A 14,401-nucleotide genomic window follows, 5' to 3' on the forward strand; every position below is an offset into this window, starting at 1 on the left:
CACCAGTCAGCCGCTCTAAAAACCCCATCGTATCTCCCGGTCGCTCTGTGTAAAAAAAAGCATAATCTAAGCCCCGGGTCTCTGGCTGACATTTTGGCTCCGTCTCAAGACACTATTCTGCCTCTATCTCATGTCACCATTCTGGCTGCGGTTCAATCCTCACATTGGCTCCCGTTCAGCCCCCACGCTGGCTCCCGTTCAGCCTCCATGCTGGCTCCACTTCAAGCTCCACACTGGCTGTGTTTTGGGGGCACCATCGTGGCTCTGTTTCAGCGAGTTCGCCACCCCACCTCCCCCCCTACCCCCCCTTTTTTTTTGCAGTTTCGGCACCCCAGGTAGCTGGCCCCCTGCCCGGCCCAGCAGATCAGTGGGAGATACGGGGGCTCGGGCCCTTTTTTGTTTGGGGTGGCATTTCGCCTTTGTTTTCCCATCTCGCCTGTAATCTAAACACCTAAAGCATCTCATGCTTGACAAATGGGCCTGGAGATGAGGGAGCGGCGGAAGACAAACGACTGGAAGCGGTTCAAAACCCGGGCAGGACTCGCGGTGTCCGACTGGGCCTGACCTCCCAAAGGTTAAAGACACGTTCACTTACAAAGCAATCAATTACCCGGGCCGCGTGGCCCCTTTTAACCAACCCCCCCCCCACACCCTGCTTCCACGCAGCAAGCATTATTGATGAGGGTCCTACAGTTGTGCAGACTGCGGGCCAGAGCCTGTGTGTTTGATTGAACAATTAAAACATTGTTTCCGTTCATCGGAACCTCTAATACTCCTGTCTCCCATTTCTCTCTCTTTCGTCTTGTCTCTCTATCCCTCTCCCCTGTTTTCCCTTCCCTCCCTCCTTCTCTCTCTCGCCCTCTCTTTCTCCCTCTCTCTCTTCCTCTCTTTCTCCCTCTCTCTCTCTCCCTCTCTTTCTCCCTCTCTCCCCCCTCTCTCTCTCCCTCTCTTTCTCCCTCTCTCCCCCCTCTCTCTCCCTCCCCCCTCCCTCCCCCTCTCTCTCCCTCCCCCCTCTCTCTCTTCTCTGCAGGTTGTTGTAGCAGGTTTGTTCTGGTAGCTCGGCTCCACGGGTCCCAGCAGCCCCTCAGCTGTTCCGCTGGGTTTGTAATTACCATTTCATTAAGAATGACAGTTTCGGGGGTTGAAGCACCATTTCATCGGGGTCTCGCGGGAAAGGCGCTTGCCAAATTTCCTGCGTGAGCGGCAATTATCTCTCCTCGTGTCTGCAATTCACCATTTTGTACTTAGCGGCTTGACAACGGGGCTAGGAACATTTTGGGGAGAGCAATAATGGATGTAGGATATGCACACTGCAGTCCACCTCCTGCTTGTGACACGGCAGACAAGAGGGAAGCAAACTAGAGGAAAATAATACGGTGGGGAAAACACAAGGGTTTGTTTACACTGGCGCTGCCCTCGGTGTTATGTTGTGTGCAAACTATCAAGGAGCACTGGGGTTTAACCCATTAAGACCTAAATCCTTACAGTTTTCCTGAAAAACTTATGTTTCTACAGTATATCAGTGGTGCTCAAACATTTTCATGTCAAGGACCCCCAAATTCCAATGTATTTGGTCAGAGACCCTCCATCTAAAAATATTTAGTTCCAGGGACCCCAAGAAGCAAAGATTTGAGTACAAAATGTTTGCTTTGAAAATATATATATTCAAAGATTTGCACAAAGATAACAGAAAAATAACAGATCTACAAGCTCATAGCGCGGCACGAAGTGACACGCTATGAGCTTGTATATCTGCTAAAATAATGGTAAAAGATTGTGATGCAAAATGATGTAAAAAATGATGTTCCCGGATTTATTGGGTTAATAAGCCTGAGTTATACTTAATATTATACCTAAAATAGCCGATCTACAAGCATCACAACACGTCGCTGTGTGGCATGTTGTGAGCTTGTAAATCTGCATTTTCGGTGCCCAACATCGGCTCACAACTAAGTATAAATGGTATCTGGTCAGGCTGGCTGGCCTGCTGTGTCCACATACAGGTCATTCTGTCCCTGCTTCCCTATCATTTGTGTTGCTATATTGCTACAATCATTGGAACGGTTTTACAACCCGTCCCCAAGGCCTGACTTCTATCAGGCAAAAGGGATTTAAAGGGCCATGCCAGCGTCAATACATGCCATTGTGTGTTAGCTTTGGCCATATATCGTACATAAAAATAGACAATTCTTCCGTTAATGGCTATTCTTTTTTACATCTCACAATTATTTATGATTTCTCCAATGTGGCAGTCACTATGCGGAATCACAGACACAACCCCAAGGACACGGTATTCAAAGGGAAAATCTAAAAACAAACTCAGTATTATAAGCAAGACGATCTCCATAACCTTTTTGGAAATCAATAAATATCAATATTCATATTCGCCATAAGAGAAGTTTGTGGGTAGCTCCGTAGCGTCTGTATGGTCTGCATAAATGAAATGAGTGTCTGCATCACTCTTTTAGAACAAAGAGAGAGAGTGTGTGTGTGTGTGTGTGTGTGTGTGTGTGTGTGTGTGTGTGTGTGTGTGTGTGTGTGTGTGTGTGTGTGTGCGCTCGCGTGTGTGCGTGCGTGCGCGCTTGTGTGTTGTTTTAGTGAAATCTCAAGGAAAAAAAATAGAAAACCCACAAAAGCCCAGAAAAGAGGGATCTCAGTTGAGTTATAGTGACAAGACTCCCAGACTAGCGCTGGCCTTCTAATTGCGTGTCTGCACTGAATGATGGGACACTTAATTCCTACACATTCCACACAATTGCTTTTCACTAACCCAGGCTGAGGGAGGTGCAGGGAGGATATGCAGCCATATGGAGAGGCTATGCAGGCCAGGGTACCATGCTTTAGGCCTGCTATGGGCTCTACACTATGAAGGCCAGGGTACCATGCTTTAGGCCTGCTATAGGCTCTACACTATGCAGACCAGGGTACCATGCTTTAGGCCTGCTATAGGCTCTACGCTATGCAGACCAGGGTACCATGCTTTAGGCCTGCTATGGGCTCTACACTATGCAGACCAGGGTACCATGCTTTAGGCCTGCTATAGGCTCTACACTATGTAGGCCAGGGTACCATGCTTTAGGCCTGCTATAGGCTCTACACTATGAAGGCCAGGGTACCATGCTTTAGGCCTGCTATGGGCTCTACACTATGCAGACCAGGGTACCATGCTTTAGGCCTGCTATAGGCTCTACACTATGAAGGCCAGGGTACCATGCTTTAGGCCTGCTATAGGCTCTACACAATGCAGGCCAGGGTACCATGCTTTAGGCCTGCTATAGGCTCTACACTATGAAGGCCAGGGTACCATGCTTTAGGCCTGCTATAGGCTCTACACTATGAAGGCCAGGGTACCATGCTTTAGGCCTGCTATAGGCTCTACGCTATGCAGACCAGGGTACCATGCTTTAGGCCTGCTATAGGCTCTACACTACAGGCCAGGGTACCATGCTTTAGGCCTGCTATAGGCTCTACACTACAGGCCAGGGTACCATGCTTTAGGCCTGCTATAGGCTCTACACTATGAAGGCCAGGGTACCATGCTTTAGGCCTGCTATAGGCTCTACGCTATGCAGACCAGGGTACCATGCTTTAGGCCTGCTATAGGCTGTACACTATGCAGGCCAGGGTACCATGCTTTAGGCCTGCTATAGGCTCTACACAGGCCAGGGTACCATGCTTTAGGCCTGCTATAGGCTCTACACTGCAACAATCTGGGTCTGTTTGTCCTCTTTGCCTGGCCTACTTGTTGTTCACTAGTTGTACAAACTCTTGTTTTATTGTTGTATTGTTTTATTGGATCTTGTTTAGTCGATACACTTATTTGTTTTAGCTCTTGCTCATTTGATTTTGTTATTTTGTCTCATCTGTTTAAGAAAGTAGGTAGCTGATATATTGCACTTTTACCTTAGCGCTAGGTATACTCTTGGTTGCTTGTTTTTGCAGAAAATGCACTTAAGACTTCTGGTGATTAGTAGTTTCGTTCCCTACCTATGTTTTTTTTTTTTTTTGTTATCAATTGTTTTTATTATATCAAAAGTACAATCACGTTTTTACATGAATACATTTTTCAACAACAAAAACAAGATACAAACAACTTAAAACAGAAACAATAATAATAAAAATATGTTGAATGCACTTATTGTAAGTCGCTTTGGATAAAAGTGTCTGCTAAATGGCTGTAATGTAAATGTAATGTTTTCACACTCTCTGAGGTGAATTAACATCCTACTGTATGCATTCAGAATGGGAGGTGAAAGGAAGCCGCTGGAATATGAAAGGCTTTTTCAAACATCATCACACAGGCTCTCACACGGTGTTGGAAAAAGTACTAGATTTTTTTTACTTAAGTGAAAGTATCAATACTGCAATGTAGAAACACTCTGTTAAGCCCGGTGATAAAAATTTACTTGAGTAAAAGTACAAAAGTATTGGCATCAAAATATACTTAAGGTACCAAAAATAAAAGTACTCGTTATGCAGAATGTCCCGTTTCACAAGTTATCATATGTGTAAAATGTTTTACAAAAATCATTTGAAAATAGCCAAAGTTTAAGTAGGGCTGAAGTGGTTAATGTATGTTTTGTAATAATAATCAAAATCTACTATAAAGTTTTCAAATAATTGTAGTGGAGTAAAAGTACAACATTTGTCTCTGCGATGTAGTTGAGTAGAAATAAAAGTATAAAAAATTGGAAATACCCCAGTAAAAGTATAAAACATTGTACCTAAGTACAGTACTTGAGTAAATGTACTTAGTTACTTTCCACCACTGCTCACACACGCACACACACACACACACACACACACACACACGCACACGCACACACACACACAGGTGTGGGATGGTCATAAGACGGATGGCTGTGTACAGTAAGTGCATTCAGCCGTGTATGTGCCGACACACACACACACACACACACACACACACACACACACACACACACACGTTTGTTTTACTATACTTGTGAGGACATCTCCATTTTAGGAAGCCAATTTTATGATTGATTTATGATTTCTGTGGAGCATTTTTAACCGCAAGTCTAAAGCCGAAAGATAGCAGATCTACAAGCTCACAACGCGTTGCAGTGCGACACGTTGTGAGCTTGTAGATCGGCTATTTTCCTGTGTTTGACATCGCCGCACAACTAAGTATAAAATAGGGGAAAATCTAACCCCAACTCCCTAAAACAAACCTCTAAATATCTAATCCTAAACCTAACCCCAACCTGAATCTTTTTCTAATTGTAAACGTATTTCTAAAGATGATTTCAACCATAAAACAACATGTTTTTCTTGCGAGGACCAGGTAATATGGTCCTCATAACGTCTATTCCTCAAATTCTATTACACTTGTGGGGACGTTTGGTCCCCACGAGTGTACAATAATACACACGCGCGCGCGCACGCACGCACGCACACACACACACACACACACACACACACACACACACACACACACACACACACACACACACACACACACACACACACACACACACACACACACACACACACACACACACACACACACACACACACACACACACACACACACACACACACACACACACACACACACACACACAGAGCTCTGCTGTCAGCTGATGGTAGCACATGTAGCACCATGGCGCTGACTGCTCATACCCCCTGCTGTCCTGTGAATGGGTCACTTGTTCTGTCTCCATCATTCTGTGTGTCAGCCTGTTGTGTGTTATGTATCTATAATGGCTGCTGGACGGATCCCTAGCAGCCATGGAGGAGTTATTCAAAATTTACTTGAGTAAAAGTACAAAAGAATTGGCATCAAAATGTACTTAAAAGTACTCAAAGCAAAAGTACTCATTATGCAGCAGGTCCCATGTTTTCAAATGTATAAAATGTATACAAATCCTTTAAAAACGGCAGATCTACAAGCTCACAATGTGTCGCGTTGTGAGCTTGTAGAACGGCTATTTTCAAATTGCCAAAGCATATCATTTATACAGGACAGGTATGAAGTGCTTTTGTAATAATGATCAAAATCTACAAAGTGACTAGTAACTAAAGTTCTCAGATGTGGATTTAAAAGTGCAATAGTTGCCTTTGAGATGTCATAAAATTATTGAATATTGGAAGTACTCCGGTAAAATACCTCAAAATTGTACTTGTACTAAGTACAGTACTTGAGTAAATGTACTTAGTTTCCACCACTGGCTGTACGTACACTGTGTAGGTAAACTGTTGTGTTATACAAGGGATAATCAATGGGGACCAGGTCATTATTGAGAAATAAACCCAGACAGGGTGATTAGGGTCTAATCATTACTTCTCAATAATGACCTGCTACCCATTGATTATCCCTCTTATTACATGGCTACTTTATAAAGAAATGAATACATTTACCCAAAATGTACAACAAAACAAAGGATTTAATTGCTTACGGTAATGAAAGTAGTCCATTAACTTATAAAGTGGAAAACAACGGGAAGTGCTGATAAAATAGCATCAATATTCGGTTACTGCATTGTCCATTGCTCACTTCAAATGTTTTCAAAAACGTTCTTGAGAGCAATGTTTAGCTGTAAATGTGTTTGTTTACTTGGCTTCCATGTTGGATATGGCACTTTACATGTAGAGCAGAGACCCAACATTGTCCCACCCTGAGCAAGCAATTTGTGCGACAGACAGTGGCAACGAAAAACTCCCCCTTAACTGAAAGAAACGTCAGGCAGACCCAGACTCTATACGGCCATCTGCCTCGACCGTGTCAGGGGGGGGGAAAGAGAGAGAGAGAGAAAGGGAGAGACAAAGAGATGGTAGTGTACACAAAAAAATGTGAAAATATCCAAACTACAGTATGCAACAGTTTGCATCACGTTACTTGTGAGCTTGTGGATCGTCTATTTTCACTATAATCTTTCATTAAATGCAATCGAGGCAAAAGTTTGAAATAATTGTGATATTGATTTGAAGTTATATCGGCTAGCCCTATGATGGTATCACATTCTGTATACTGTGGGTCTATAGACCAATTATTTGTTTACTAACATTGAGCCTGGACGCACAGGTGATTGTTTCACGCAATCAATTCCCAACCTGTTTCGGGGTGCACTGGTTTCAGCACACCCCAACCCCCTCTTGTGTGTGTTGGCTAGTGAGACGCGTCCTAACGAGACCTGATATAATGGGTTTCGTTGCGCGCATACTGGCTGCACGCAGCCAGTATGACGTCGTCTGTTAAGGGGTCTATGGGGGATCAGAAAGCAGCTCATTTACTACATTCCATCTTATACCCGGCCTTGACTGAACTACACTTCCCAGCATGCAAGAGAAACATATTCTGTTTAAGACTATTGCTTGTGTTAGGTGATTAAAGACTTTGACACAGACTGTAAAGGAGATCTGCAGTTTGAGAGAGAGAGAGAGAGAGAGAGAGAGAGAGAGAGAGAGAGAGAGAGAGAGAGAGAGAGAGAGAGTGAGAGAGAGAGAGAGTAGCTGCTAATGCATTCAGTGGCCAGTTCTCATTCACACATGGCTCTTAATGGTTTTAATTGATCTTTATTAGCTCCAATTAGAGCAGGGCACTGTGGGGGAAACAAGGTTGTGATTGGTGCGGACAGATCGGAACAGAGCAGTATGAAGGTGAGAGAGGTGAGAGGGTTACAGACAGTGGTGTAAAGTAACTAAGTACATTTTCTTAAGTACTGTATAAGTACAATTTTGAGGAACTTTTACTTTAGTGGTTTATCGCCAATTTTCGTCAATTTTCAGTTCTACTCCACTACATCTCTGAGGAAAATATTGTACTTTTACTCCACTACAATTATTTGACAACTTTAGTTACTAGTTACTTTGCCGATATAAATTATTATATTATAAAACATACATTAACCACTTTAGCCCTATTTTATACCTACAGTATAGGCTAATTCCTAACGTTTTAGTACTTTAATTTTGGTACTTAAAGTATATTTTGATGCCAATACTTTTGTACTTTTAGTCAAGTAACATTTTGAACACAGGCCTTTTACTTGTAACAGAGTATTTCTACATTGTGGTATTGATACTTTTACTCAAGTAAAAAATGTGAGCACTTTTTCCACCACTGGATACAGAGAGAGGTCCAGAGACGGACACAGAGGAAGGAAGAGAGGGAGGGAGCAAGACAACTCAGAGTAAGAAACAAGACAAGCTTTGTGAGCTTGTAGATCGGCTATTTTAGGCTAATGTCCCCCCCTCCCCAGCCGTAATATGGCTGCTGTGGCTCAAATGGATATACAAACATATCTTCAGAGGTTGTGACACGTCGGGAGCTTGTTGATTGGCTATTTTTGCTAGATATGTTGGCTTATTTGTGCCGAATGTTCATCATGCCCAGAATAGGGATCGGGCTCACATAGTTAAAATGTGTTTTAGGCACTTCTAATTATCTATTAACCCATTAAGGCCTGAGGCCGATTCTTACTAGTGTATGTCTACTAAATCCTAACAGTTTTCTGAAAAATGTATGTTGCTATATCAGTGGTTCTCAAACCTTTTCATGTCAAGGACCCCCAAAATGATATGTATTTGGCCGCCTACCCCCATCTCAAAATATTTTGTTCCAGGGACCCCCCAGAAGCAAACATTTGAGTTAAAAATGTTCGCTTTAAAAGAATATAGATATATTAATTTGCACACATTTTCTCGATTTTTCAAAACACAAGCTCGTAGCGCGGCACTTGGTGCCGCGCTATGAGTTTGGATATCTGCTATTTTAAGCCAAAGCGTAAAATAATGCTTTTTAGCTCAAATAAAAAATGACACAGATGTGTTCCAGGTCTTAATTGCAACTCTATTCTAAACTTCACAGGTAGCAAGTGAAAGGCAAGGATTAGTAAATACGGGACGTATGACTAGATATAGTTAAGAGCCTGGCTGCTGCATTTTGTGAACAGGGCAGCTATAGTGGAATGACCAAGGCAAGGTCAATGGACAGACAGCTTGTTTTGCTTGGCTGGTGGTCATGCAGGTCTATGAATGTTCCGGTGCCCAGTTCCATTAAAGGTACAATCTGTACGTTTTTTTGTCCTGCACCGAGATAAGTAATTGCAACTGTAACACCCAGGAATCAAACCCGGGGGGTCTCCCACATGGGAACCCAAACACTCCCCCTTGGCATGTTTGGGCTTATGAGTCTCGGGCGGGGCTACTTGTTGATTGATGTAACTGCAGAATGATGTGCTGCAGAGGTTACGTTGTATTAACACACTGTACACTACCATGCATATTGTTTAAAACAACGTTGTATTTACTGTAACACTCGTTAGTTGCATCAATATTTTTCACACATATTCACGTGAGTACATTGAGGCTGTCAAGCATCTCTTTTCTGTATACTGTACGAGCTATTTGATTTGCTACTTGAATACGACCACACTTCCAATCCTAATTACGCTACAGCTTCACTAGAATAATGTCACTATATCCACCATGTTGTGACATGCAGAACATTGCAAGTCCCTATTTTGGAAATGTCAAAATGTCAAAATGGGGGGGAATGTCCCCTCCCCCCCTCTTCTTCCCTTTCTTTCTTCTATGGAAATAACGATACGATGGGAACTATGCACGAAAATCTATTTCACCCGCTTCTTTACTCTGTAAACCTGTGATGTGACAATAAAGCTGATTCTGATTCTGATTCTGTCATTATAGGCGATAAAAAATAAAATAAATGAGCATTTCAACTAAAACAGCAGATCTATAACCTCAGACAATGCAGCGCTCACAATCCATTGAGTTCCATAGTGGGCTTGAACATCGGCCATTTTCCGCTGTCGATCGTAATATGGCCACAAGTGGTTTTAATGCACAATCTGACAATGGAAAAAGGACACCCAGCTAACCTCTACCGTTGATACTGTAACACACACACACACACACACACACACACACACACACACACACACACACACACACACACACACACACACACACACACACACACACACACACACACACACACACACACACACACACACACACACACACACACACACACACAGTCCTGTTGCACACCACCACCACTGTGGTCCCTGTTCCCCGGTGCTGTGTTTGTGTTTCTGGGGAGCCGGCCGACCTCTGACCCCTGGCTAATGAGAGCGATAACGAGGATTAAAAGGGGGCGACTGGAAGGTGTCTAAGAGGCGGTTTAAACAATTACACTGAGCCGCCAACATGCCTTTCTTCATGACTCAGGAAATTACTGTCTCTCTCTCTCTCTCTCTTTCTCCCCCCTCTTTCAGTCTGCACACAAAAGAAAGAGGGGCTTATGGAAAATAATAAATTATCTCGGGCCACATTAACTTGGATGTAAATCGCCAGGCAATTATGTTTTAATAGCCCTTTAAGAGAATGAGTAATTGGGGGTGACGCGGCTGGGGTTGATCAGGCTCACCCATCTCTCTCTCTCTCCCCCCTGTAGCCCACTGTAACACACTGCATGGGGCTCTGTGGATTTGGTCAGCCCCCCAGTACTGTACCCCCGTGTGTGCGTGTGTGTGTGTGTGTGTGTGTGTGTGTGTGTGTGTGTGTGTGTGTGTGTGTATATATAACCAGTGGTGTAAAGTAACTATTAAGTACATTTGCTTAAGTACTGTACTTAAGTAACATTTTGAGGTATGTGTACTTTACTTGAGTATTTCCAATTTCCAATACTTTTACTTTTACTCCACTACAATTATTTGAAAACTTTAGTTACTAGTTACCTTTCAGACATAAATGATGATATTATGAAACATACATTAACCACTTTAGCCTTATTTTATACCTAGGCTAAAGTGGCTAGAGAGAGACTATTTTAGTACTTTTACTTTTGGTACTTTAAGTACATTTAGGCATTTACAGATTAGGTGCACCTTACTTGATTTGTTTATTTACGGGACAGTGTGCGTTAAATAATGAACATTCAATACATGTACAGTACAAGAATTGAATCAACTGAACATGGTCTCAGGTAAACATGGTGGATTTAGCTAGAAGCTAATTTCCATTTATAGTCCCACATATACAAACATAACAACAACAACATGACAAAAACAACTGCCTACAAGTCTAACTAATAGAATATCTAAAGCCTATTTTGACATATATTATCTAAGATTACAATAAAATGACCTGCACACCATCTACACTTGCACAATAAGGACGACTTTATTTAGTCATCCTGAAGAGGGTCAATAGACCTTCTTCGGGTTGCTGACAAGTACGTAGCAACACAGATATACATAAACAGGGTTCTACAGCAACCAATCACAGTCACCCCTCGTTGATGGGGATGAGGTGCAACAGGTGGTGAACCCATTTGAATAAGTGATCTCATCAGTCAGTATTGTATACAATCAGCTAATACACATCAAGTATCAAGACATTATCTAAGATTAAAAATGTATGGATGGTCACACATTTGAGCCATTTTAACCATTGTTTTAGTTGTGTTTTAAAGGTCCACAGGGTGGGGCTCTCCCTTAGTTGGGGTGCGTTGTGTCGTCGTTGCCGCTGAACGGCAAACATCTCATTCTACCTTGATGGATTTTTAAACCCTCCTTGCAAGTTTTTCCGCAGTCTGTAGCTTTTGGGTTCTTCCTCATGGAAGAAGCCAGCCACTGGCCACGAAGTCCTGATCGATCTGTCTCTGTTGTTGCTGCAGGGTGTCTTTGGCGTGCATGTCAGACTCTCTCTCAGGACGATTATACTGCCTGAACTCTGAGTCACAGAAGTTCCCATCACCCTTCACATTGTGGAGAGACTCCCAAACCAAGTGCTCCTCACGCAGGAAGCCCTGGTCCGTTACCAACAGGTACAAATGTCCCTGATGTTTGATCATGGTACTGAAATGGTTGTTTCTGAAAAACACACAGATCTCTCCCTCTCTGGCTGAGGAGTTCAGCTCACGTAGACCATAGTGCGACAACTGAGTGGCTGTGGACTCCAGAAACTTTTCTGCTATCAGTCCTTCTCTAACTCTGTTACTGTCTGTTGAATGCTTGCAGTCAATGATTTTCTCCACCAGTTGGTTGTAACTCAACTTCCCTACTGCTGAAACCATCTCTCGGCTCTGTGGGTCGAGCAGCCAGCCGTGGTAAAATGCAATGTCCACCAGGTCAAACACAATGAGCTCTGGAGTGTATTCAAAGTCTGACACCCCTGAGAAACGGATATTTACATCCAGACCTGTAGAAAGTCTGGATGTAAATAGGACGTCCATTGCATCACTCATGCACTGCTGGAAGTTGAGCACCATTTCTTCTGCCTTCCCTCTGGGTGTGACAGACAACACACATGCTGCCAGTTTCGCCATCAGGTCTTCAGTGGTGACGACTTCTGTCTGAGGTGGGAGTATGGCCTTCCGCCGTAGGAACAGGGTGTTCATTATAGCCAGTAGAGAACAGGGTCCATTCTGACTCTGGGTGATGATAGGAGTTTTTTTCTCTTTCCATGTGATCCACTTCACCATGTAATAGGCCGGCATGCACGGCTCCATCTCCATCACCACAGTGGTTGTAGCGCCCCCATCAGCAGCAGGAGTAGCTCCCATAACCTCCTCCGTCGCTCTCAGACTGGGAGACCTTCCCTCTGCCCCCACTGTAGTGCAAGATGTTGATTGGGCCTTATCCACGACCAGGGAGTTTCCTGTGGCTAAGTTCCCATCCGACAGCCTCAGGCTTGCTATAGAGAGGAAGGCAGAGTCTGTGGAGTGTCCCTGGTCCACAGAGCTCTCCTCCATCTCCTGTGTGTCAGTCTTCATCCGGCTCAAAGGACCATATAAAATGCTACTCAAAGGAACTGGTTGTCCGAGTCTCGGACCCGCCGCAGTGGTGTCTGGTAAGAACTTAACCGAGATGTCAACCCTGATGATTAGAAATAATGGATTTGAAGATCCCTGTATAATGCAGTGATATTTGGGTTGTAAGGTCAAATATCTTGACTGGTACGGAAGGTGCTGGGGTCTCTCCTGGTGAAAGCTGATCTTGAAGGTTGAATGCGAATATAGCCTTGAGGAGTCGTGTCTTGGAGATATTCAAAGAGTGGACCCTTTATATAGTGCTTGGCTGGCTGCTTGCAACATCTCACTGATGTCACGATGAGTCAGCTATATTCATATATGGAGTTTTATATTAGCATGATGTCAGAACTAGATGTCTCTGCCGGCTCCATATATGGAGCTCTAGATCAACCACGCCCAAATATAGAGTTTGTGATGTCAGACTTAGATAGTTAGATATGTCAGATAGCTCCATATACGGAGTACCAATATTCAGTAGGTAACTATGGCAACCTAACAAATACCCATATGACGTGAAGCTGAGTGAAAGGCTTTGTTACAGCCACCCCCAGATTTCCTGTGGAAATCTGTACACTATCAAGAAGGCTTAAACAGAATACGTAGGTCCTTCGGGCCACCTACCAACCTTTAGTGACCTATTACATCTCAACCTTCCCATATATGGAGATCCCCATATATGGAGACAACCGACCTACCCAAGTCTGACATCATAGACTTCTATATATGGAGATAACTAACATAGCTAGCTCTGACATCAGAGAACCCCTCCTGGAGCCCCATATATGGAGACAACCAAAACATCCAAGACTGACATCATAGAACCTATCTTTGGGCATAACTGACATCTCTTGCTCCATATACGGATATGACTGACATCAACATAATGACACTAGCACTGCGGCCAAGCGTATAAAGGCATATCCAAGCGTATAAAGGCTCAGTGCCATCAGCGTACTCAAGCGACCTTAACTAGACCCTCCAGAAAAACGGCATTAACCTGTGAAGGTGAGTGAAGGCTTCGTTACAGCCACCCCCAGCTTTCCTGTGGAAATCTGTACACCAGAGCCTTCTATTAGAGAGTTGCGCCAATGAGGGGTCAGAAACAGCGTCGGTCACGTGGTTCATGTAGCTGGAAATAGTGACAAGGAGCCGTCGACTTTAATGCATTCCATGAACTTCCGGTTTAGGGATTTGTCACTATTCGCCAATGTATGTGTACGTAGAAGACCTGACCCGAAGAAGTGAACGGAGTTGGCGTAACTCTCTAATAGATGGCACTGTTTTACACTATCAAGAAGGCTTAAACAGAATACGTAGGTCCTTCGGGCCACCCCATCAAAATCGTACCCTGTCAATGGGTTGTAGTCAGCCACCCGTACAGGTTCAGTTAGAGGAAATACCACCTGGTCTCCGGCCTGGCTTCGCAGGCCTGAAACTAATACTGTGAAGGTCAAGAAGGTGCGTTCGACCACATTCAAGCCACTAGTCCTCAGGTTACACGCCTTTGCTTGGTGATTGCGTCCAGAAGCGCCAGCACCGGTGCCCCTGGATGATCCAGTCTTGTTTCTGATCTGGGGTTAGTCACTTAAAGTTTATCCA

The 14,401-nt window shown here is 43.8% G+C and overlaps 2 protein-coding genes across 2 annotated transcripts in view; both read right to left on the reverse strand.

Moving 5' to 3' along the window:
* LOC311041854 (endoprotease bli-like) overlaps window positions 1-14,401 on the reverse strand; it is a gene marked incomplete at both ends in the record, with an annotated part of 263,748 nt that overhangs the window by 49,219 nt on the left and 200,128 nt on the right. The gene's annotated exons all lie outside the window — the stretch shown is intronic.
* LOC311038642 (ubiquitin carboxyl-terminal hydrolase MINDY-1-like) lies at window positions 11,603-12,763 on the reverse strand (the record flags this gene model as incomplete). Its single annotated transcript, XM_084048213.1, has 1 exon — window positions 11,603-12,763. The coding sequence occupies one exon, from the start codon at window positions 12,761-12,763 to the stop codon at window positions 11,603-11,605; it is 1,161 nt and encodes a 386-aa protein (XP_083904339.1).

Source organism: Gymnoscopelus microlampas, assembly GCF_963454915.1.
Source record: "Gymnoscopelus microlampas genome assembly, chromosome: 3".
In the NCBI taxonomy this organism is placed as follows: domain Eukaryota; kingdom Metazoa; phylum Chordata; class Actinopteri; order Myctophiformes; family Myctophidae; genus Gymnoscopelus; species Gymnoscopelus microlampas.